General features: G+C 50.6%; 1 protein-coding gene and 1 long non-coding RNA gene across 8 annotated transcripts in view; one reads left to right on the forward strand and one right to left on the reverse strand.

The window, feature by feature from the left end:
• SIM1 (SIM bHLH transcription factor 1) overlaps positions 1 to 22,181 on the forward strand; it is a 95,462-nt gene that overhangs the window by 19,878 nt on the left and 53,403 nt on the right. For 3 of the 7 annotated variants that reach the window (XM_082405230.1, XM_082405228.1, XM_082405229.1), the window contains 8 exons: positions 2,678 to 3,297; positions 12,622 to 12,704; positions 16,120 to 16,209; positions 16,731 to 16,839; positions 16,974 to 17,059; positions 17,781 to 17,980; positions 18,197 to 18,303; positions 18,929 to 19,076. In XM_082405230.1, the coding sequence (XP_082261356.1) occupies positions 3,123 to 3,297; positions 12,622 to 12,704; positions 16,120 to 16,209; positions 16,731 to 16,839; positions 16,974 to 17,059; positions 17,781 to 17,980; positions 18,197 to 18,303; positions 18,929 to 19,076 (998 nt within the window). In that variant the 5' untranslated portion in view covers positions 2,678 to 3,122. The other 4 variants (XM_082405226.1, XM_082405227.1, XM_082405231.1 and 1 more) reach the window with 4 other exon arrangements.
• On the reverse strand, positions 9,111 to 10,442 carry LOC309634840. Its single transcript, XR_014248464.1, has 2 exons — positions 10,034 to 10,442; positions 9,111 to 9,383 (listed from the first exon to the last, which is right to left on the reverse strand). It is a non-coding gene; the product is annotated as an uncharacterized lncRNA (long non-coding RNA).

The raw sequence follows: 22,181 nt of genomic DNA on the forward strand, positions 1-22,181 counted from the left end.
TCTTGTTAAGGGTGAGTTACTTGGTGGTGGAACCGCCCAGAGCCAGGTCTCTAAGTGGCTACGGCCTCTGGGGAAATGACTCCTCCTTCTAGATTAGAGCCCATTTGCTGGATTCCAGTTTTGGAACACCTATCACATCTCTATATTTAGTTCTTTTTCAAAAAAGTTTTTTTTTCTGTCCAGAATGTTCACCACCTCCTCCTGCCAGGTGTTTTCCAGATGTGTAAATACCCCGAGGACGCTCCCATTGTCGTTCTTCGAGCGTACTGCCATCGGGCGGCAAGGAGGTGGCAGATGTGTGTATTTTTGAACAAACACTCTTAAAGTTGTTCCGAATATCAGCAAGATGGCACACACCCCTCTTCAGAGTATATGTTTTCTTGGAGGCAGTCAGCGCCACCAAACGAGAAGACGAGTGCAACGTGACTGGTGTTCTCACTCTTTTACCGCTGATGAAACAACTGCCTCCGAGTCGACCTCCAAGAGCAGAATCGTAGTCACCAGCAGCACCAAAACCGAGCAGGGAATCGCATCTGTAGGGAGTGATTCGCAAGCAGCAATAATTGTCTTCCGGGACGAGTGAACTTCTTCCCGTCGCTATCTGTTTTCTATCCTCAGATGACAGGGAAGGCGATTCAAATGAGAGGTTCTCTTAAATATAACTTGTCAGCAATAGTACTTACAAGCGTTTGTTTAAACGGCTCCTGTAAGGGATCGTAAATGCTGTAGATTAATTCGTGCAGACTGTATCCCTTCTGTAAGGAATATTCATGTTGGACTTTTGTTTCCTGAAACAAAACCCAACAAAAACTCTTCGCTCACGTTTAAGATAACGGATTATTGTGAGATACTTTATATCAACGACTCTAACTCTATTTTGGCCTGAAATGTAACCTCTTTTCCCCTAGTGTCCCCTGTCTGCTCCCCATAGAAAACTCCATGACTGAGCTTTCTACCGTGAACAAATCAGCCCCTAGATTCGACCCATTTCGAAAAAGACGCTCCTCTTTGGGATTAATTTAAAGACGGGTGTATTTATCCTCTCTGGCGATGAATTCGGTGTCGCCGTGGTTTCAGAGAAATGCGAAAAAGAAAATATAACCCACCGGCCCCGTGCACGCTGTGTGGGCCCCGCGACTTGCCCGCGGGAAGGGAGCGGCCTCCCGGTCGGCCTTTGGGCGAACATCGCCCGCAGCCTGGGCTACTCCTGCCTCGCCTGCCGGGCGACCCAGCCCCCGGGCCCGACCTTTGCGGCCAGGGGCCGCTGCCCACCGCTTTGGGGCGCCCCTAGCGCTGCGGGGCCGGCGCTCGGGGCTGAGTGCACAGACACTCAACCCCCGGGGTCGCGGGGAGCGCGGGTCCTGCACGTCGCCCTCAAGGCCCGGGAGGCCGAAAGCAGGAGCTGCTAGCCGGGCAGCGCAGACACCGGTGCCCCCGGCTCGTGAGGAGCGCTGCGGCCGCGCGGGTAGCAAGGCAGCGAGCCGGGAGCCGGGGTGCGCGCCGGGGGGAGGCGCGGGGCGTGCACGCGTCATTCAGCTCGGTCGGCCAATGAGCGCCGCGGCCCGGGACGCGCCGGGCCAATCGGAAGCGAGGAGGTTTGTGAGTGGCATTAGGGGAGGGCGGGAGAGAGGGAACCCGGGAGTGAAGTTGAAGCTAAACCCCGTAAGCCATTAAGAAGTTAGGGGGGCGTTTTCGGCTTCCAGTCAGGAATAATACTGGCTTCGTAGCAACTACCGAGGAGGAGGATTCTAAAACCACCTCACCCGTCCCAAAGCCCGCATCCCCCTCCTTCTGCCACGCACCCCTCCCCCAATTCATGACCAAGAAAAGAAGAGAGAGCCAGGGCACGCTCTGCTCCTCTCTGCGGGTGGGAAGCAGAGAGGCCCGCGGAGAGGCTTAGTTGGACGGTAGGCATGAGTACAATTAAGAGGTGGGCGCCTCCGCACGCTTTGCTGCCAGCGGGGACTGAAGGTAGGTGAAGCGGAACACGCCCTGCGCCCGCCCATCGGCGCCCGCAGCTCTACGGCGGAGGGGGAGAGGCCGGGCGCCTCCCGCCCCCCGGTGCCTGCGAGGGGCTGTCGCGAATGTGCCACCTGTTAACCTGGCGCAGCCGTGCCCGGCGTGTTGCCGCCCCTGCTGGGCAGGGAGAGCGCTGGGTCGCCTCCTCGGCAGTCCTGAGGGACTTGATGTGTAAGTGCTACATTTTGAGGAATCCCCGAGACTTGAGACCCAAGTTAGAGAGCCAAGTTGCGGACCTGCCAAAGTGGGGGGACGGAAAGGTGCCCGAGCGCTGTGGAGGAATTCTGATTTGCGGAAACCTGCCTTCCTGGGACTTGCGCCTGGCCTGGGCGGGGGCGCGGGGACCGGCGGCTGAGGGGCTCCTAAGGGTCTTGCAAAATCTGCCTTTCGTTGTTTGGGCAACTTCCCAGGGGGCTGGAGAATGTGTCTGACGGGGGTGAGAGAATGGGAGCGTTATTTGCAGGGGACTCAGTCTCGCTGCTGATTTCTCCAAATCTTAACCAACCAACCAACCAACCAACCAACCAAAACACTGAGCCCGGCGAGGAAAGCTGAGGCGCGCTGAGGCCCTTCCCGGCCATTTTTCAGAATTGGGGCGAGCGCGCGAGTGATTGTGGAGCCGCAGACCTCTTACGCTCTGATGCTGTTGTCTTCACAGTGGCCTGAAAGAGTTGCCCGGCATTCCTGTTCTTCCCAAAGCGGCTCGGAGCCACCCCAAGGGCCGCGGGACTGAAAGCAAACGTCGGGGATTATTATGTCGATTTCCCGAGAACCGGGGTTCGCAGCGCGGAACCGAAGGAAAGGCTAGCTCCTCGGAGGGCCCGCCGGCACTTGATACCCAGCGACGCCTAGGATTGCCCAGATCGCCTGCGGTGGATCAGCAACTTTCCTCTACTCGCATCCCATATTTTTAAAGAAAAAATTTTCTGTTCGCCGCGTTGGTCTTTTACTGCCATCAAAACACTGAAGCAAAGACTTCAGGCTCGTCATTCAAAGTATGCTTTATATTTTTGCCAAATATGATCTCTAATTGAAAGTTTATTTTTGGTTTTGGATGAATCTGTGGAACTTATGTTATAAGAAGAAAGGGGGAACGAGACACGATGAAAGAGAAGTCCAAAAATGCTGCCCGGACTAGGAGGGAGAAGGAAAACAGTGAATTTTATGAACTGGCTAAATTACTGCCTTTGCCCTCGGCTATCACCTCGCAGCTGGACAAAGCATCCATAATCAGGCTCACCACCAGCTATCTCAAGATGAGAGTAGTGTTCCCAGAAGGTAAGTGACTTTGCCCAGATGGAATTTCAAAGGCAGAAGGGGCACGGGATCTGCCAGTGAATGAGCCTACGCCACTGGGCAGAGAAGTACATTCATACTTACACACACACTCTCTGCAAAGGGAAGTTTAGCATGGCTGCTTAACTAAGGACCTCTCTGCATTTAGAATTTCTGTTGCCTTTCCGTGGCTCTTTCTACTTCCCCATTAATACTTTCTCTTCAGTCCATCAGATATGTTTGATTGGGAAGCACCTCAACAGTGCTTTTGTCAACACTTAGATACTGAGCTCAGTTGAAAGTACTACTAATCCAAACATGACTTTCTTTTTTTATTCCTCTTGTTAGAATTGTATCTAGCAGAGAGCAGGAACATCTCTAACTTCCTGTAATTTTGTTATGTCTAGATAGACCCATGTACATGGAGCTAGCTAAGGCAGATAATAACTTCTCTATGTCAGTAATCCTGCAGATGAGGAGCAGACATATTCATGAACAAATATGTCCTGAATTTACCCAGTCTCTTGACTGCTTCTAGCAAATTTATTCTGAGTTGTTGAGATGTTCACAGATTCTGAAACTAACTCTGGGACTTGGTGATTTGCAACTCTGGGCTTGATATTTTCTCTAAGATATAAGATTGAATTAAGATCGCTAGTCCGCTTAGAAAGTATCTTCTAGGTGGTAGGTTGGCAAATGGATCCCTGGGAAAATTGTCTCATAAGGCCTAGAAGTTAGAATAGCTGAGCTTTTGACATGGTTTAAAATGTGTATTTAGATGATCAAGATTCATTGTGTGAGGACAGAGTAGCCTTGATAGAACACTGTCCTGTATAAAACCATTTATACTCCCTAGTGGAAGTATATTTCTCTTCTATTTCCCCATCCTTTCCTTTACCCACATTCAAATAACACATTAACAGATTTTTAAAAATATTTTAGATATGTCTTTGCTGGGAGAGGAGGATTTGGAAATGTAGAGAATACTAAACAAACAAAAATTCAAGAGAAGGAACCCTGTGTACTTACAAACCGGAAACTCTTATGTGACAAAGAGAGGTTTATGTTATTGTTGATTTTGGATGTTTGGAGTTTGTTGTTTTCTTTGAAGGAAATGGGGGGGGGGAATCATCATTATTGGGCTTTGAGTTTCACTTTGCTTCATCTTGACTAAAAGTTATTATCTGAATCAAAATCTTGCAAAACATGCCCCCAAATTAGTCAGGGGCACTAAAGGAAAACTTTCAAATTATAGCTTGGTTTTACCCCAAAACTATAAATAGTAGTATGGTCATTTTGTCTTAAAGCAGTTCCTTGAACAATCTCATCTGAGCCTTGAAACCACAGGAAGAGAGGAATCAAAACTTAACATACCTGAAAAGTTTTAAAAAAGAGAAAGAAAAAAAGGAGGGGGAACATATATTAAAAACCGTATTTCCCATTCAAACTGTGCTGAGAATTGCTGGTGGGAAAATTACTATTATGCTACATTGCCTTCTGTTTAAAAAAGAGATCTCGTTGTCTTTATACTGTCAGCGCCTACTTTATAAAAATAAAGCTATTGCGAACTCCGCTGGCCGCTCTGTTCCTAACAGGATTATTAGCAGTGATTTGTCAGCCCCTGCGGTCTCAGTGGGCTCCCTTTCTGCGTGATTTCTAACGGGTCTCGTCAATTATCGGTGCCGATGTCGCTCGCTGTTTGATCAGAAGAAGCATATGGTGCTGCTTGTGAGGCTGCGAGTAATCGCGGAGGAAGAGAATAGAGGGTCGGCTTGCCCGGCGGGCGCAGAGAGGGACAGAGCGCCCGGGGAGTCGCCAGGCCAGGGGCTCGTTTGTGTCGTGCAGACCCCGGGCAGGCGCGGCCAGAGGGAATAGGGCTGCTTCTTGTTGTTTTGGTTTTGTTTTAAAGAGAGCAAGATTTCTTGTTTAATTAAGTGCTAACCCCACAAATTATAAATTGCGTGATAAATAAATAGGAAAAGTAAACTCTCTTAGCCAACTTCTCGTTATTTTTAAAAAAAGCGCCGGTGAAGACTCCGGCTGGAGTCCCCTTGGTGGCCAGGCCGGTCCCCTGTGGCTACTTTAAAGGCGACTGTGCTTTCTGCAGCCCCACTCACCTTCTTTCGGAGCTCTGGGCCCGGGGCCCCTCCTTCCTCTCCCTTCTTCTGTGGATGCGTGTGGGTTTATGGGGAGGAGGGGATGGACGATGTGTGAACTCTGGGCACATCATTTATTTCCCCAGCTACTGTTGAGCTCATAACTCACCCGTAGACTCCACCGGGTGAGTTAGACAGGGTCATCCGGACAGCTGGTTCCTAGGGATGAGGTTTTAATTTTGAGGACAGATTAGCTTCAAAAGTCCAAAACCCCAGACACAGCCCTTTAAAATATTAAAGGACAGCAACAAACAGTAAAACCAACAGCTTGCAAAAGGAGTGAAATAATCACAAGCCCGCAGAACCAAGCACAACCTGCAGAGGGTGTGAAATCTGGGTTCAGCTGTTGACTGCCAGCAGAAGGGGGGACAAGAGTGGGTCCATGGCAGTGGGGGAAACTGAGCACTTTATATGGGGGTAAACTTTTTTAGTGCTGAGAAATGGGAAAGAAGTTGTTTGAAATGAAGTTCATTTTCATATCTGTCTTAATACCATCTTAGCACATAGTAGGTCTTCAGTAAAATTTTAAGGGTGGGATGAAAGTAGCTATTTCATCATGGTAAGCCTGCTATCACATGTAACATGGACTATGCAAGGTATATAATCTAAAATACTTCTAAATCTGGTGACATCTTAGTTATAGGCATAAAAATGACTGTAAAACTCCACTGTTTTTGCTCATATTACATTTTATTTTTAAAACCCTGTAATTCTAAAAGACTTAAAACAGAAATCTTTCCATATTTATATGTGAAAAAATTTAAAAATCCTTAATTCTCTCCCCCCTCATTTGCTGAATACAGTTTTCCCCCCTCCCCAAGATAGCAGATTCCTTGTCTGGGAGCAAACTTCAGCTTTTATTTATCTGAGTAGATAAAATTGAGCTGTTGAGGGAAAAATGAGAGAGAGAGAGAGAGAGGGAACAGATGAATGGGCTATGGGTGCTCGGAATAATTAAGAATAAAGCATTAGATTGGAGATTTCATAGTAAAAACAAAAACAAAAACTCTGGTACAATTACTGTCATTAGAAATCATTAGAACTGCATATCTCCCAAGTGGTAACATATTCTATTCTAAAACAGCCTTGCAAGGAAAACATTGGCACATCTAGATATGTATGTCTTTGGTGTTATCAAAACCAAAAAGGCAGGATAAAAAAAGAGATGATGTGACTTTATTTGTGTGCAAAAAAGGATAAATTCAACTAAAAATATATATTTGTTGTTTAGATATAATATAGTTTTGACTGGGGGCATAGTGGCTTGCAGAATAACCTTTGAAACGATCAGATGTTTTCAAATCTATGGCCATTCAGAATCTTGGTAACATCACTACTATTTCATTGTCAAGGTGTCTTGGGAAGATTAAAATAATGACAGAGTTGAAATTAGTAGCTGTGTAGGAAAGAGAGTTTCTACAAAGGCTGGAAGGACAAGGATGGTTAAACAAACCTCCACAGACACTTTCTGTAATAGTCACCTCAAGACTGAAATCCTTAATCGCCTTATATTTTTTTGAGGCCAAGAACTGAAAGAGAAAAAGAGGTCCCATTTCCCACGTGGATGGGTGATTTAAAGCTGTTTTTCTTGCTGCTTGGGGAAATGATTGAGCATTAGGTTTCCATGTTTATTTTCTTACAGAAGTTTTTCTCATTTAAACGCCTTCAAGCACAGTTTACGCTCCACGCTGGTTTTCTCTCTTTAATTCCAGTTTTGATGTTGACTTAAAATGTAGAGTGCAGAACTAAACTCCGTGCAGAGTATTTGCAAGGCAGATTTATGGGCTAGAAATTATAGATCAGATCAATGAAAAAAGTACTTTTTTTTGAAAAGGGACTGATCACTAATAAAACCAATAACAACAACAACAGCAACGAAACTACAAAAACAGGGTATGATAAGATATGGCAGGGTACAATCACCCGTCTGAAGCTAAAATCAGGTTAAATTTCCAGAGGACAAATCCGATTTCTAGGGGAGTTATTTTTCAATCCTCGGGAAATCTTGGCAGCTTCCAGCTTTTGCAGATACAAACGTGGACACAGAATTCGAACCTATGGATTCTCGCCTCATTTCTCTATCTGTCGGCTCAGGTATTTCTCAAGAGAATGAGGTTCAGACCCAACTAAAACCTTATGATTTTAGCTGTTCACCCAGTGCCAGTCTCTGATCCACGAATTTTAAATTTTTCGTGCGGACGGGGAATCCTCAATTATTTCGCGGTGGGCCTGCGAATCAGAAAACACTAAAACAGTGTCTGAGAATTGAGGAGCAAAGCTTCTTCCCAGGGTAGCGCCCTCGGGCAGGCGGCTCCTGCGCGGAGTCCCTCGGCCTCGGTGGCTCGGACCAGCCCAGGGACAGCGACCTCGTCGAAGCCCCCGCCGCGCCTCCCGCAGGGCCCGCCGCGGCCGGCCGGCCAGGTCGGCGCCGTGCGGCCCATTCTCTCCCCGCGGTGGTGGCCCGCGACCCGCCCGCCTTCCCCCGCGTGGCCGCAGCCGAGGGTGAGCCTGCTCGCGGCCTCCTCACGGTGTCTCGTCATTCCCCGCGCGCGCCCAGGTCTCTGCCCTCCCCGGGCTCGAGGGCTTCTGCGCCCGTGCGCCCGCCGTCCCTCGTGCTGCGCGGGCCACTGCCCCGAGGCCCGGTCGTCGTCTAAAACTTAAGCCAAGATCCCGCCCGAGGGGCCGCCGTGCGTCTGTCGAGTCCCGACCGCCGAGTGGAACAAAAGCGGGATAGGCCCACGCCGCGGGGCAGACCCGTCCGCCTCGCCCGCGCCGGCCTTCGGACGCCCCGCCAGGCTACCCTCGAAGGCCCGGAGTCTTGAGTAGACACCGCCGGACGCTCTCAGCCGCCTCGCAGCACTACCGTCAACCCCTCAGGCGTGTTCGTCCCACGGGTTAGTTGGGACCTGGCCGAACCTTGCCTGTCCCTCGTTCCTGCATTTCGTGTTCTCTCGGGGCTAGGCCCCGCCCGGGAAGCCCTAGCTTCGGGGCCGGAGCACGACGAGGGCGCAGAGAGAGAGAGTCAGCGCTGCGACCGTCGGTCTCCACCCCAAATTCATACTAACTTCAGCGGATCCCGCGCCGCCCCCCCGGCGCGGCTGGGGGTCTCAGAGGCAGGCAGGGGAGGGCAGGGTACACACGCGTGGTGGGGGCCAGGCCGCTGCACGGAATAAAGCCCCGCCCCGCGCGGCCACCGACGCCCTCGGAAGGTCGGCCACACCCGCCAGGTGGCCCAGAAGGCCGCGCCGGGCGTCCGAGGTAGGGGTGGGTGCGCCTCGGTGCGCGAAGCGGCCTCCTGCCCAGGGACCGCTCCAGGCGCTCGGCCTCGGCTAAGCGCGCCCGACCTTCCCCAAGGAGCCCAGCCGCCGAGGCTCCCGGACCCCTACCACGAAGGCCGCTTGCTTGTGGGCTGGGAGGTTTGGACAGTGCGCTCTCAGTGAGGACGCGCAGGCCCTGTGGAAAAACCAGGTGGCTGAGACAAGTTCCCCCCGCCCCCGGGACCAGAAGTTAGGAGCGCGGTCTCGGAGGGCTTTGCGCGTCTCAGTCACCAAGTTGTGGCCAGGTCATGGGACAGCTCCCCCAGCAACCCCATACTGGCTAAAGGGCACATCGCGATCCATCCAAGAGAAGGTTCCCAGGAACGACAGCAAGGAGGAAGCCTTTCTATTCACGTATAGTGTTTATTTATTAAAGGAAAAACAAAAAACAAAACAGTAGAACAAGCCCTCCTCCTCCTCCTCTTGCTGTCTGGGTGAAGGAGGCGATGATGCCAGGTCTGTAATCTACATTTTGTCAAGGGTATGAAATTCATTCCGAAGGAAAAGCTCGATCAATTTATTTTTGCTGCTTGCAATAACACAGCTGGATGATGCTTTGAGCTCACGCTAGACTGGGGCTCATCATTCATTCGCCAAGAACGGGCCTAAATTGTGCCTGTGGGATTAGGTCAATTTTAGTGGATCTACTTCGCCTCATTTGGTTACTAATTGGTTTCTTGTTTTATAAATCGAAATCTCATTTTCAGGAAATTACAAAACCCGTGCAGTCAGTCCATTGAGGTAATCCTTGGGTCAGGGGGTATTTAAATGGAAATGGCTCAACCGAGCACTGAGGGTAAAGCAACAGTGAAACTTCGCCCGGGGTTTCACGTGAAATGTGAGCTAGCCCTTTAGATCCATGATAGATACATCCGTTCTGATACTACTTATGTAAATATGATAAACCAGACTTTAAGGGAAGAGGGGGGCGGGGAGAAGCAAAATTTATCTGCTAAGGTTAATGTGGCATATCTTGGAAATCTTCCAAAATAGATTATGTTTTCTTTTGTCTTTGGCCACTTTAGCTGGGGAAAATCCTTTCGTCTAAAACCCGATTTAGTTATCGCCTCCCTCCCAGAGCTCCTTTTCTCCTTTGCAAAACCCCGTTCTCTCAGCCTCACGGAATTACAAGAGAATCTTTAGATCTTGTTCCCACTGTAATCCTGCCGCAAAGGGAGTTGGTTTCCTCCTCATTTTAAACAGACAATCAAAGGATTTGCGAGTTTTCTGCGGTAGGTCAAGTGCAGAAATGAAATCTCAGCTTACCCCCCTCGCCAACTGAAATGGGGTGCGGGAGCGCGTCACTGCAGGCAGAAGGTGAGGGGGTCCAGGGAGAGGGGTCTCTGGCCCATTCCGGGCTTTTCGGGAGGTGAAACCCATGAGCAGGGCTTCAAAGGTGTCCTGGGCAGGCTGACGGGAGAGCTCAGGCCTGATATTAGGTCAGGAAAGCTCGGCAAGTAGACGAGGGCAGCCAGTCCCTTATAAAACATTAACCCAGGCATAACCAACCGTGTGACGGAGCTTTCAACCGGGAACAGAAGAGAAGGCGATGCTCGGTGAAAGCAAAAAGTTCCTTAAAAGGTGGGGGGGGGGGTGTGTGTGTGTGTGAGGGCGGGGTACAGGAAAGGGCGACGGAGGCCCCTGTCACCCTGCGCCCGGCCCGGCTGCTTATTAACCTGCCGGTAAGTCTTATTTTTCCCTTGTAGGCGCGTACTAATGAGGCCGCAGCCCGAGACCGCAACCAGCCAAGGCTGGCGCCGGGAGTTCGGAACCAGTACTTAACCCCGAGCCCAGCTCGGGGGATTTTCAGATGATTCGGGTCGGGAGGCGGCTCCGCGGCGTCCCCAGCCGCTTTGGGGGGACCTTCATAATTTTAGAATAAAGACCTGTGTTGGCTGCAGGCGCAGGCTTCGCACTCTTCCGGGAGCGGAGGAAGACGGGATTCCATACGCAAGGCGGCCGCGACCAGCTCCCTGCACGCCCGAGCGTCCAGCCCCTCGCCCCAGCGAAGCGTTGGGCTTTCAGGCCTCGGCTGGGCCCGCGGTGTCCAAGGGTCAGCGCCATGCTGGTCCCGGGCTCTCCCGGCAAGATCCTTTCCCCTTTCCCCGTGCGGCCTCCCCGGCTAACCCCTCCCCCCCACTTCTTCTGGGTGTGTAGGTGTGATCCGGGATGAAAACATGAACAGGTCGTGCCAGAAACCAAGGAGGATAGCTTGACTGAGACGGGAGGAGCGAAGGGAAGGTGACAAGGCGAAGGGGTGTGTACAGGCGGCTGTGGCGGAGGACCTCCCGCACGGTCCAGGAGGGCCACAGGGATCAGGGCAGTGGAGTCACTCTGGGGAGGAAAACTGGGGCGGGCTAAAGAATCAGGAGGGGTTGCCGAGACGCGAGGGAGGGAGAGGAGTCCGGGCGAGGGGGGGCGGGGAACCTCAGTGTTTGCAGAGCGGTGGGGAGATCGTTAGATTTATTTAAATGTGCAAACACCCAGAAAGACCCGATTCGAGCTTAAGGGGCGCTCACGGTTACTCGTTACCAGGGTTTTGATCGCTAGCTTCGGAAGCAGCTCCTGGCCAACACATTTCAGGAGTCCAACTCCGTGTTTTATTCTGAAAGATCCGCCTCCACCCCCATATTACAATGCGAGTGTTTGTCATTGGGTACTTCATAGTGATTTGTCCCGTAATGCAGTAAATCATCCCCCCCCCATTTTTTGTCATGTTTAACCTTGTTTAATCGTGTAAGCACAAAAAAATTTAACTACCTAGTTACACTAATTTCAGCAGCAACATTGTTGAAAGATATTTCCCATAAGTAGTGTAACCTCGGTCTTGGCAAGTTTCTTCTGCCTTATTTTTCATTTTCTTCCTGAAAACAGGTACTATAGCAGACTCCATATTAATTTTTAAAAAATCAGCCACGGGCATACAGGGAGTTTTATTTTTTAGGCATCACCGGAGAAATGATTTGTGGCAAAGCCTGGAAAGATCTTAACGTGGTAGCATCAAGGAGAGGAAGGGGCAGTCTTTGTTAATAGATGATACCTGGGAAGTAGAGAAGAGGAATGATTCTCTACGTCCAAAAGGGAACGAAAATATTGTAAGACGGTGTTAGCACCTGAAAATAAGTGACTTTCACAGAGATTTTTCTTGGAGTGGGGAGGGAGCTGAGGTTAGGACGTGGAAAGGAAAGGCAGAGGCAGGACTGCGGAGTGTAGCTGGTACTGGAAGCCATCCGCAAGCAAACGGATTTTTCCGAAGGGGATTAAAGTCAGAGGCCAGGGAAGGAAAATGGCTGGAGAGCCCCGCAGCCAATCAGAAAGCCCACCAGGACGAGCTGGACTTGGTTCCGCAGTCTCAGGTCGTTCCCGGCGGGCAGCGGTATGGTATTCGCTGGATGTGTGGACACCCTCGGCCTCTTGATAAGGGTGATGAAACTTGGGGTGGGAAATACTGTCCCTAGCCCTTCTAAGCACACCAGTGAACCTACGCCAAAGTTATCGCTCTGGTGCGGTGTCCGGGCCCCTTCTGGGCACAGACTGTCCCCAAACTCGGCCACTTGTGGTCCTCCCCGGGGCGGGGTGGGTAGGGGCGCTCAGCCAGGACCCTGCCCTTCCTGAGAAGCCCGGGCTGGTCGAGCAGAGGGAAAGGGAGCCTCACTTCTGTTAAACCCGTTAGAAGCTGAGCGGGCAGAGCCGTCATTTACCCTCTCGCGTCCCTGCGGTCTAGGTGGGGAGGGAGCCCGGGTGGTATCAGGTCGTGCGTGCAAGCCTGCCTGGGTGACAAAACCGCGAAGCTAGTCTCACACCGCCAGCCTGGTCGGAGTGCGTCTTTTAAGGGTGTCTCTGTGTCTCCACAGGGCTCGGCGAAGCGTGGGGCCACTCGAGCAGGACCAGTCCCCTGGACAACGTAGGCCGCGAACTGGGCTCCCACTTGCTCCAGGTACTGACTTGGGCCTCCCGGCGGCGCACGTGCTTCGAGGGCCCGGGTGCCGGTCCCCGAGCCAGGATTCTTGTTTTTCGGAAAATGGGATCCCGTCCGGAGGTGGCCGTTTCGCAGCCCCTACGACTCCTTGTAGAGTTAAAATGTTTAGCTCTTAACCTCGCTGGGTGTGGAAGGCGCCTCTCGAGGTGACGATCGGCGCGTTGGGTTTGGAAGGGAGCCCGGTAAGGCCCGAATCAGGACGGCTGAACGGAGGGAGGGGGCGCCATCTGACGCCATTCAGCGGAGGGAACCGGAGGCCAAGCTGCCGAGGCCGGGCTGCAAAACCGTCCCAAATGAAGAATTTAACCAGGAAATAACGGGAATCTGGTAGAAATGCCCGTCAGGGCTTTAAGTCCACACGTCCCGGATCCAGCTGCGTACGCAACTCGTTTCACCTCCTCCCTGTAGCCCCCGGGATCCCTCCTGTCTCTCCACCCGCCCTCACCCCAGGCCTGCCCTGGCCGTGTGCGGACCCTCGCGCGTACACACATACACCTCCCTGAGTAATGAGTTTATCCAGTGTGGAGGCGCCCATTACCGCGCTGTTTGCAGTGTACACCGTTTTAAATTGCCCGTTGCCCGCGTAAGTCGCCTAGCAAATATTTAAAATAGTAAAACTCCCGGGGGCATTTTTAGGCTTGACACTTTTATCCCACCCTGCACCCCCTTATTCTTATTATTCAAGTCCACCACGGGCTCCTCCCGTGGGAGCCTCCAACCCGAGCAGCATCGGATTGGGGGCTCTGTGCCGGTTCGCCCTCCTGGACCAGACATGAGCAGCATCTCATGGCAGGAGTGCCGTGGCCTTTCCTGTCCCATCACTACCCTGTGCCTCCTTCATTCCCAGAGGCCAAAAGAGATTTCAGTTTCGTAGAGCAAAGAGAGGCCCTGTGTGAGCATTTCCTCCCAGGCCTGGCCTCCACGCCTCCGAATTTAACTAAAAAGATTCTGTCTCTCCCCTTTCTCAGGAGAGAGAAAGTTGTCTTTCATCAGTTATCTCTCAACAACTGACCCCCCACCCAAAGCTCTCCATATTCCCAGCTAACTTTCCTCATCAACATAAACAAGAGAGCAAAACCCAAACAGTCCCTCACCCCTTCTAGTTCTTGCCCAGTCTTTTTCCTAGTGTTCATCCCAAACTCCTTGTAGGACTTAATGATCCTCCCAATTTCCATTGCTTACTCTGCCCCCCCCACTCCCACACCGCTTGCACTCTGGCATCTCTCACAGCTGGTGTGCTCTGCACAGGCTTCACTATATTTTGATATCCAGCATAAGATGCTCAACTCTTATCACACCTGACCTTGTTCATTCCACAAACATAGGAGGCCCAACTGTATGCCAGACAGAAAGCCCTGTCCTCATGGAGCGGACATTCTAAGGAGAGCAGCCTTGCAAACCCACACAGGTGCACAGCATGGTATGACAGGTGGTGTAGGTGCCATGTAGAGAAAGAAGAAGGTGAAGGAGGCGAGCTGTGTTTGAGTGGTGCCATTTTAAATGGGGACGGTTGCAGAGGGCCTCACTGGGAAGGTGACATTTGGGCAAAGACTGGATGGAGGTGACACTGCTTACTTGACATTCTGCCTCTCCCTGGGTCTCTAAAGTAGCACAGTTTCCTGGATTCTTCTCCCTCTCTGCCTGCTCTTCTAGGTTTTCCCACTACTGACTGGTTGTAAATGCTGGCATTCCCCCCAAGGTTCCAGCTCTGTTTCTCCTCTCACAGCTTCAGGGCTTCCTGGGGTATCTCAACCAACACCACCACTTCAACTCCTTTCCTCACATTTGCATGACCCCACTGGTTTCTTGTCTAGACACCCCTCCTGAGAGCCAGACCTTTATTTCCTACTGCCGTCTGGACACATCCAAATGGAAATCTGCATATACCTGAAGTTTAGCATACCTAAGACAAGAATTCATTATCTCCTTCTTCCAGAATTCCACTCATACAAAAACCCACCAGGCCTCCCTAAATTTTCAATGATCTTGAAGTCAGTCTCAGCTTCTCTTTCTGCCACCACAAATTCCACAATAGCCAGAACCACCTTTGACTTAGACTCTTCCCCCACCTCATCTTCCTTGTGACCACCCAATTTCAGCTTTGACCGTCTCTGATCTCCTCATTTCCACTCTGTCCTCCTATAGATCACTGTTCACATTCTGCCAGGAGAAAAAAAAAAAACAAAAATAAAGAAAACACATCTAAGCATTCTACTTCCCTGCTTAGAAACCTCTGTTGGAATCTGATGCCTGCAGGAGCATCTCCCAATTCCACAGACTGACATCTCAAACTCTGCAAAAATCCAGCACCAGTGTAGTTCCTCAGCCTCATCTCTGGTACACCAAACTCATCAAACCTGAATACACCAGATCCAACCTCCACCCACAGTCCCTGCTTTCCCTACGCCATTCCTTCTGCCTAGGGTACCCTTCTTCCCTTCTCATGTTCAAGCTTCCTTTTCAAGGCTCTGCTCAAACAGCTCTCCTAAAGCCACTCTGGTTCTCCCCCAGGCCTCTGGCCACTCAGTCTCCAGGCCCTCACAGCACTGTCTATTCAGCTGTATGTTCATTATATCTGTCTTTAGGCCAGTTGTCCCTTTTGGACTTCCAGATCCTTGAGAGCAGGATCTGACTCATCCTTATGCTTCACTGCCTGGACTGAAGCCTCATTCACAGAGATAAAGGAACAGTGAAAATCGAAGACTTTTCTTCATGGAGAGCCTGCCAGTTTGATGCATCAATGTAAACACACACATACACACTGTAGCACCACTCTATGGGCTTGCTGCCAGGAAAGCCTCCCATCTCCTAAATCCCCCTCTCCTGGACTCTTTCCAGAGCCACTGGCCAGCTGCCTTCTATCTACAAACTTTTCAAACTGCCAGCCCTTCCACATCTCCCAGTGCCTACTATTTCCCAAACCCTGGTAGCACTCTTTCCATTATAGAATGTCCCACTATGAAACTCTCCCAGACTGACACAGGAAACTTCTGGTTTGCTCGGTGACCATCACCCCTAGAACCTAACCCACCTCTTATCACAGGCTGTGATGTTTTTCCCCCCAGAATGTTTGTGTATGTTCCAGATATGTCTGCTTTGTCCATTTTGGTGAATCCTCAGTCTTGGAGGGCAGTAGCCTTGTCCAACACTTCCTAGAGTCTCTCCTAGGGTGTCGCATGTCCCATGCTTACAAATTTGGAATGAACAAAAGAGAGACTCTTGTGGCTGGTTTTCTTTGCCCTATTTCCTGCCAGGCCCTGTCTACTCCATCACTCTGCACTTCTGGCAGAACATCTCTAACTTCTGTACCGCCACCCCCAATTTCTCTCGATGGCCCAGAGGGCTCTCCATTCAATGGTTTCTGTCTCCCCAGACCTTGGATGGCTTCATCTTTGTGGTGGCCCCAGATGGGAAGATCATGTACATCTCGGAGACAGCCTCAGTCCACCTGGGTCTTTCTCAGGTAGGTGAGTGGTCCACACCTCCAGCCTTCAATGTTTACAGCCAGGGCTGGAGGCTGGGGGTAGGGTCGGGGTGGGGCTTTCCCAAAGCTTTTATACGTGTTTCTGGGACTGGAAACATCTCAGCTGGCAGGAGGTCTGGATCTCCCTCTTCCTCTACTTATCCTTTAGCATCCGCCCCAAGCCCAAACAATGGCTACCTTTTTGAGCTGCTACCATAAGCCAAAGACCATGGGAGGTGGTTACATACTCATGTCGTGATGTCTTCACCAGAACATTGCCAGGAAGCTACTACTATTACTACTTCAATTACTATTATTATTCTTTCCTCTCATAGATAAGGAAACTGAGGCTTAGATGGGTTGCAATAAGTAGCAGGCAGCAGAACTGGAATTAGAACTCAGGACCGACTCTAGAGCTGTGGCTCCTGTCCTCATAGCCCTGCGGACCCCCGGCTCAATCTTCCAGCCCCTCCGTGGGGCATCCCACCTCCTCGGAGACGGTGATACCCCCCTCTTTACAGGTAGAGCTGACCGGGAACAGCATTTACGAATACATCCACCCTGCAGACCACGACGAGATGACGGCGGTGCTCACGGCTCACCAGCCCTACCACTCTCACTTCGTCCAGGGTAAGGCGGACGCGCGCCGGCGGCACTCCGGCCCATCGCAGTCCCTGGTAGCTCTTCCTCCGTTAGCCGTGGCAGGGACATGGCGCCGCGCCGCCGGCCTCACGCCCTGCGCCTCCCTCCGCTCCTCTCTCCAGAGTACGAGATCGAGCGCTCCTTCTTCCTGAGGATGAAGTGCGTCTTGGCCAAGAGGAACGCGGGCCTCACCTGCGGCGGCTACAAGGTGCGTGGCTGAGAGGGGAGATCCACGCCCCGTGACGGCCGCGGCCACCGAGCCTGGTGCAGGTGAACGGGGCAGGACCACAGGCGCGTGCGGCGGCCTGGGAGGGAGGTTCCGGCCGCCGGGACCACAGTGCCCCGCACGTGTCACAGCGCCGGGCGCACCGCCAGGGCCATTAAACTTCGCGAACACCTGGGGACTACGTTTTAAGATTGCGTACGTCTCACTGGGTCCGGGTACTGCCTGGCCGCTGGGGGTCTTAACCTGGGGCACGCAATGGGCCTCAGGGATGTGTAAAGCGTCTGAAACGGTCGGTAACTCCGGTAGATTCTTAGAGTTTACTCACAGCGTCAGATGTTGCCCCCTCCCCTGCCAGAGGTTAAGAACCAGCGCTTTAGCTGGCATCCAAGTTTTTCTTGTTTAACAGCACGAAACATGATCAGAATGCAGGTTCCAGGGCCCCACTTCGCGATCCGGATGCATTAGGGTTGGCCGGGCTCAGGCCTCTGCATTTTCCTCAGCTCCCAAGTGAGCTCACTGGGGCAGTACAGTCGTACAACTTGAGACACGTTGGAGCCCCAATAACTTTGGACACTTCAATGCGCGGGCCTGGCCCACAGGCGTTTGTGGCCGAGGAGAGTCTCCAAATGTTTCAGTCCCTTCGCCCCCTTTTTGGATGTTTCCTGGCTGTGGCTGAGTCTCCCGCCCTCACCGTCCGCCTCAGGTCATTCACTGCAGCGGATACCTGAAGATCCGCCAGTACAGCCTGGACATGTCCCCCTTCGACGGCTGCTACCAGAACGTGGGCCTGGTGGCCGTGGGCCACTCGCTGCCTCCCAGCGCCGTCACGGAGATCAAGCTGCACAGCAACATGTTCATGTTCCGCGCCAGCCTGGACATGAAGCTCATCTTCCTGGACTCCAGGTGGGCGGTCAGGGCGGGAAGGGGTCACCCCTAGCGGAAGGGCGGCCCCCGCTCAGTCACTGAGAGCTCCTCGTCTACCTTATGAGCCCATTTTGCAGATGAGGCGAACTGACGGGGCCCTGCGAAGTGAGGGTGGGCACCCAGCGCTGAGGCGGCTGTCGAGGGTGGGGGCGGCCCAGCAGCCCGCGCTCATCCCGCTGGGGTTGCTCTCCGCAGAGTGGCGGAGCTGACGGGGTACGAGCCTCAGGACCTGATTGAGAAGACCCTGTACCACCACGTGCACGGCTGCGACACCTTCCACCTGCGCTGCGCCCACCACCTGCGTAAGGCGCCACGCTGCCCGGCCCGGGGCGGAGGACGGTGGGGGGAGGGGAGGGGGGGTGGTAGGAGAGGCCCTACGGGCGCCTGTCCCAGCACCGGCCCCACCTCATTTCCCTCCTCATCCGCGGGCCCTCACACAGGCCGAGGGAGAGCCTCTGAGTTTCTGGGTGAAGTTCTCCCAGGATGGGTCTTGTTCTCCTATTGATAGCCGCTCCCCTCCCCCACCAAGATGGAAACGGAAACCGAGGCTCGGCCACTTGGCTCACGCGCGTTGACTTGCTTCAGCTTTGGATACAGCTTTGCTTTGAGTTTAATCTCCGAGAAAGGGAACGTGAGCATCGGAGTCGAGCGGCCCAGACCCTCCCTTCCGTAGGTAGAACGTCGAGTGCCGGGAATCCCCCAACTTTAAGTGTTGCCCTCTTTGCTAACCGTGAGGGACCGGAGCACTCGCTGCAAAGGAACAGGACAGTCGGTTCATTTGGGAACGTTCTGGTTGTCTCTCCCTCCTGCCCTGGGAGCAGTTATTAGGGCTCACGGGGGACCCGCCCTCCCACCGCCAGGGATTACATTTGGACCGGTTCAGGAGCGGGTCCGTTCCCCATCAGCTGCCTTGTGTCTCTCCATCAGTGCTGGTAAAGGGGCAGGTGACCACCAAATACTACCGGTTCCTGGCGAAGCACGGCGGCTGGGTGTGGGTGCAGAGCTATGCGACCATCGTGCACAACAGCCGCTCGTCCAGGCCGCACTGTATCGTCAGCGTCAACTATGTCCTCACGTGAGTGCAAGTCTGGGACCCCTTTGCCCACTGCAGGCGACCCTGGTTTCCACGAGGGTGCAGGTGGTGGGCACGGCCGGGTTAGGCGAGACTGGGGTCCGCGGGGGACGCCGGTGTTGACCCTGAGCGCTGGCTGAGGGGCAGCTCCAGCACTTTCGCCGTTATGAAGAGACTCTCTTACGTTCTAGAGAAAGATTTAGGACTTTTCCCATCCACAGTCCATATTTGCTTTCTACTCTCTCTCTTTTAACCTTTTAATCTAACTCTGCATTAAATAAAACAATGCGGCAGGAAAGAGAGAGAGAGAGGAGGGTCCCACGTACGGAGCCGTTTATAGTTAATAAACAGGACATCTGTTTCACTTTTTCAAAGCTGGGTTTGAAGTTCTTAATTTTAACCAGAGTCTCCAATCAAAGTTAAGAGTTCTGAGAGAGTGATTCCTTCCCTGAACCACAAAGGGGGTTTAAGTGACCAGGAGGGTCTAACTTTAACCTCCAGAAAGCAAAGGGACCCGACCTGAGCTAAGACTGCAAGTCTTGGCGGGCGCCCAGGCCCGGCTTGTCCTGCAGTATCCTCGCTGCGTGAGGAGCCGGCCTCGCGGGGCCACCTGCGGGCGCGGCTGGTTGGGCGGCCTCGGTGGCTGCATTGGAGCCTTACTCTTTCCAGAAACAATAATCATTTCCGGTTAGCGGTGTGGCCCTGCAGGCTGATCACGTGTCCTGGTGTGCCCCTCTTGAAGAAAGCACGTTCTGCATAATGTTTGTGAAAATAGAATTGCTTGGGGTTGAAGCCTTTATGAAGAACCCTTTTGTGTGCAGAGTTACCTTTTTTTTTTTTTTTTTCCTTTTTTCTTTTTGGTAGAGGTTGAAATTCTTGTGATTTTAGGTTACCTCAGCAGTTATTTACTTTGGAAGCGCTGACACACCAGGGCACTTAGTAGAAATGCTATTTTGACATTAGGAAGTTGGTTAAAGGGTGTTATTTGGAATCAGACTGTACTATTGGCCATGAGGAGTAGATTCATTTCACGTTCTTTTAAATTAACAAATTAAAAATGTAGTAGTTGGAAATATTATGCTTGGCAATAAGATTATTTACTCTGTGCCCTGTTTAATAAGAAAATTTAATTCAGTAGGCTTGGAAAATGAATTTGGTTTAAATGAGGATTCAGTATTCAAGAATAATAGCTGGTTATTAAGAAGAACCTTTTTATTTCTTTCCTTTTAGTAAATGGTATTAAAACAAATACTGTTAGGTTCTTGTAATAGCAAGAGAGCTGTGGATTTTAACAGAGAGCAGAAAACATACCAGTATTTGGGGTACCATGAAACAAAACCATCTATTTTATGAATGCAGTTTTTCATATTGTTTAAATAAACGTAAGAGAAAATGGCAAAACATAATTCATAAAATAAGCCACTTTGTGGAGTAGAAGTATTAAAGAGTGAAAAATTATGTCTGCTCACCATGGAAAGGAAACGGACATTCTTTAAGAAGGTGCTTTGTATGTCTGAGACACCACGAGTGTTATACATACACTCTGTTCTGTGGTTATAATCCTTTTTTATCAAACAGCGGGTATATAGTCACACAACCCCATATAAATGATCAGAATGCAAGTTAGACCTCCCAATGGGTAAACTTAATTTATGTTTAGAGTCATTTTGAAATATTCTGTTCTGTTTTCCAGGGGATAAGTGTACTTTCTTTCTTCTGTTGACTCTGTCATTCTTCACTCTACACACTTCTTCAGAGCTGCAGGATTAGGCTCCCAACTCTACATCAGATTAAAAAGATGTAATGAGGATAAATGATTTACAGAGGGAAAAATAACATCGCACACATTTTTCTGAATGTTTTATACCTCTGAATGAAAGTAGAAATAAACACACAGAAGCACACAAGATGAAAAGCTGAAATTGATTACCCTTTTATGAGGCTCAGCTCCAATTCTTTGTATAAAAATTCTTAGGACAATTTTTATAGCTGCAAATGTGGAAACTGCCTTAGATGGAATGTCATCAAGTGGCTCTGTGTGTGTTGACAAGATTTTCATAATGAACAGGTTGCAGTTTGTTTGATGTGTATATCACACATCTGGCTGGAAGTTACTAATTTACATTGTCTTAGCAAATTAAATAGATGGCTATTGATTCTCTATGGTAGCAGTGAACTACCACATACATTTGTTTTCAGGGCTAGTTCTCTATGAAGCCTGAGAATGATAAGTGAATTCTTTCCAAATACACCACCTCAAACAATATACTTAAAACCACAAGCCCCCCAAATAACTTGACAGGCCAGATGTTTTCCAAATTTAGACAGTTTAATAGCATACTTTGTGAAGAGGTTTTCATATCATGAAAGTAGAGAGAATTTTAAGTAGTCATTGGTCGAATGAAGGTGTGGCATTTTGGTGGAAGCTACATTCATCAGAAACTCATTTTTTTTTTAATTGGGCAAATCTGGGAATTTATTTGAAGTATTTTTTTAAAAATTCATTTTGAAATAATTTTATACTTTTGGAAAAGATGTAAGAAAGTATAAAGCACCCCTGTATAGCCTTCACCCAGATTTTTACCAGTGGTTAGCATTCTGCCACTATGCTTTGTCATTCCCAATCTCTCCCTTCCTTCCCTTCCCCCTCCAAATATATACACGTGTACATATACGTGCACAAATATTTCTATCTTTTTATGAACTATTTGAGAGTAAGTACAGCCATCATGCTCTTTTACCCCTAAAAGCTGAAGTGTGTGCTTCCTAAGAACAAGGACATTCACTCATATAACCACAGTAGAATTATGAAAAGCAAGAACTTTAACACAAATACAATACTATTATCCAATATACAGACCTTATTCAAATTTCTCCAGTTGTCTCAATAATGTCCTTTGTAGAAAAACTTCTATTATTTTGTTAAGGTCCAGGATCCAATCCAGGATCACACATTGCATTCAGCTTTCTGTTTCTCGAAGTCTCTTTTAGCTAGAACATTTCCTCATGCCATTTTTGTTTTTCATGAAAGTGACCATTTTAAAGGGCACAGGCCCACTATTCTATACACAGTCCCAGAAACTCATTTGTCTAATTTCCTGGTGGCAA

Source organism: Balaenoptera borealis (assembly GCF_965194805.1).
Source record: "Balaenoptera borealis genome assembly, chromosome: 9".
Classification (NCBI taxonomy): Eukaryota; Metazoa; Chordata; class Mammalia; order Artiodactyla; family Balaenopteridae; genus Balaenoptera; species Balaenoptera borealis.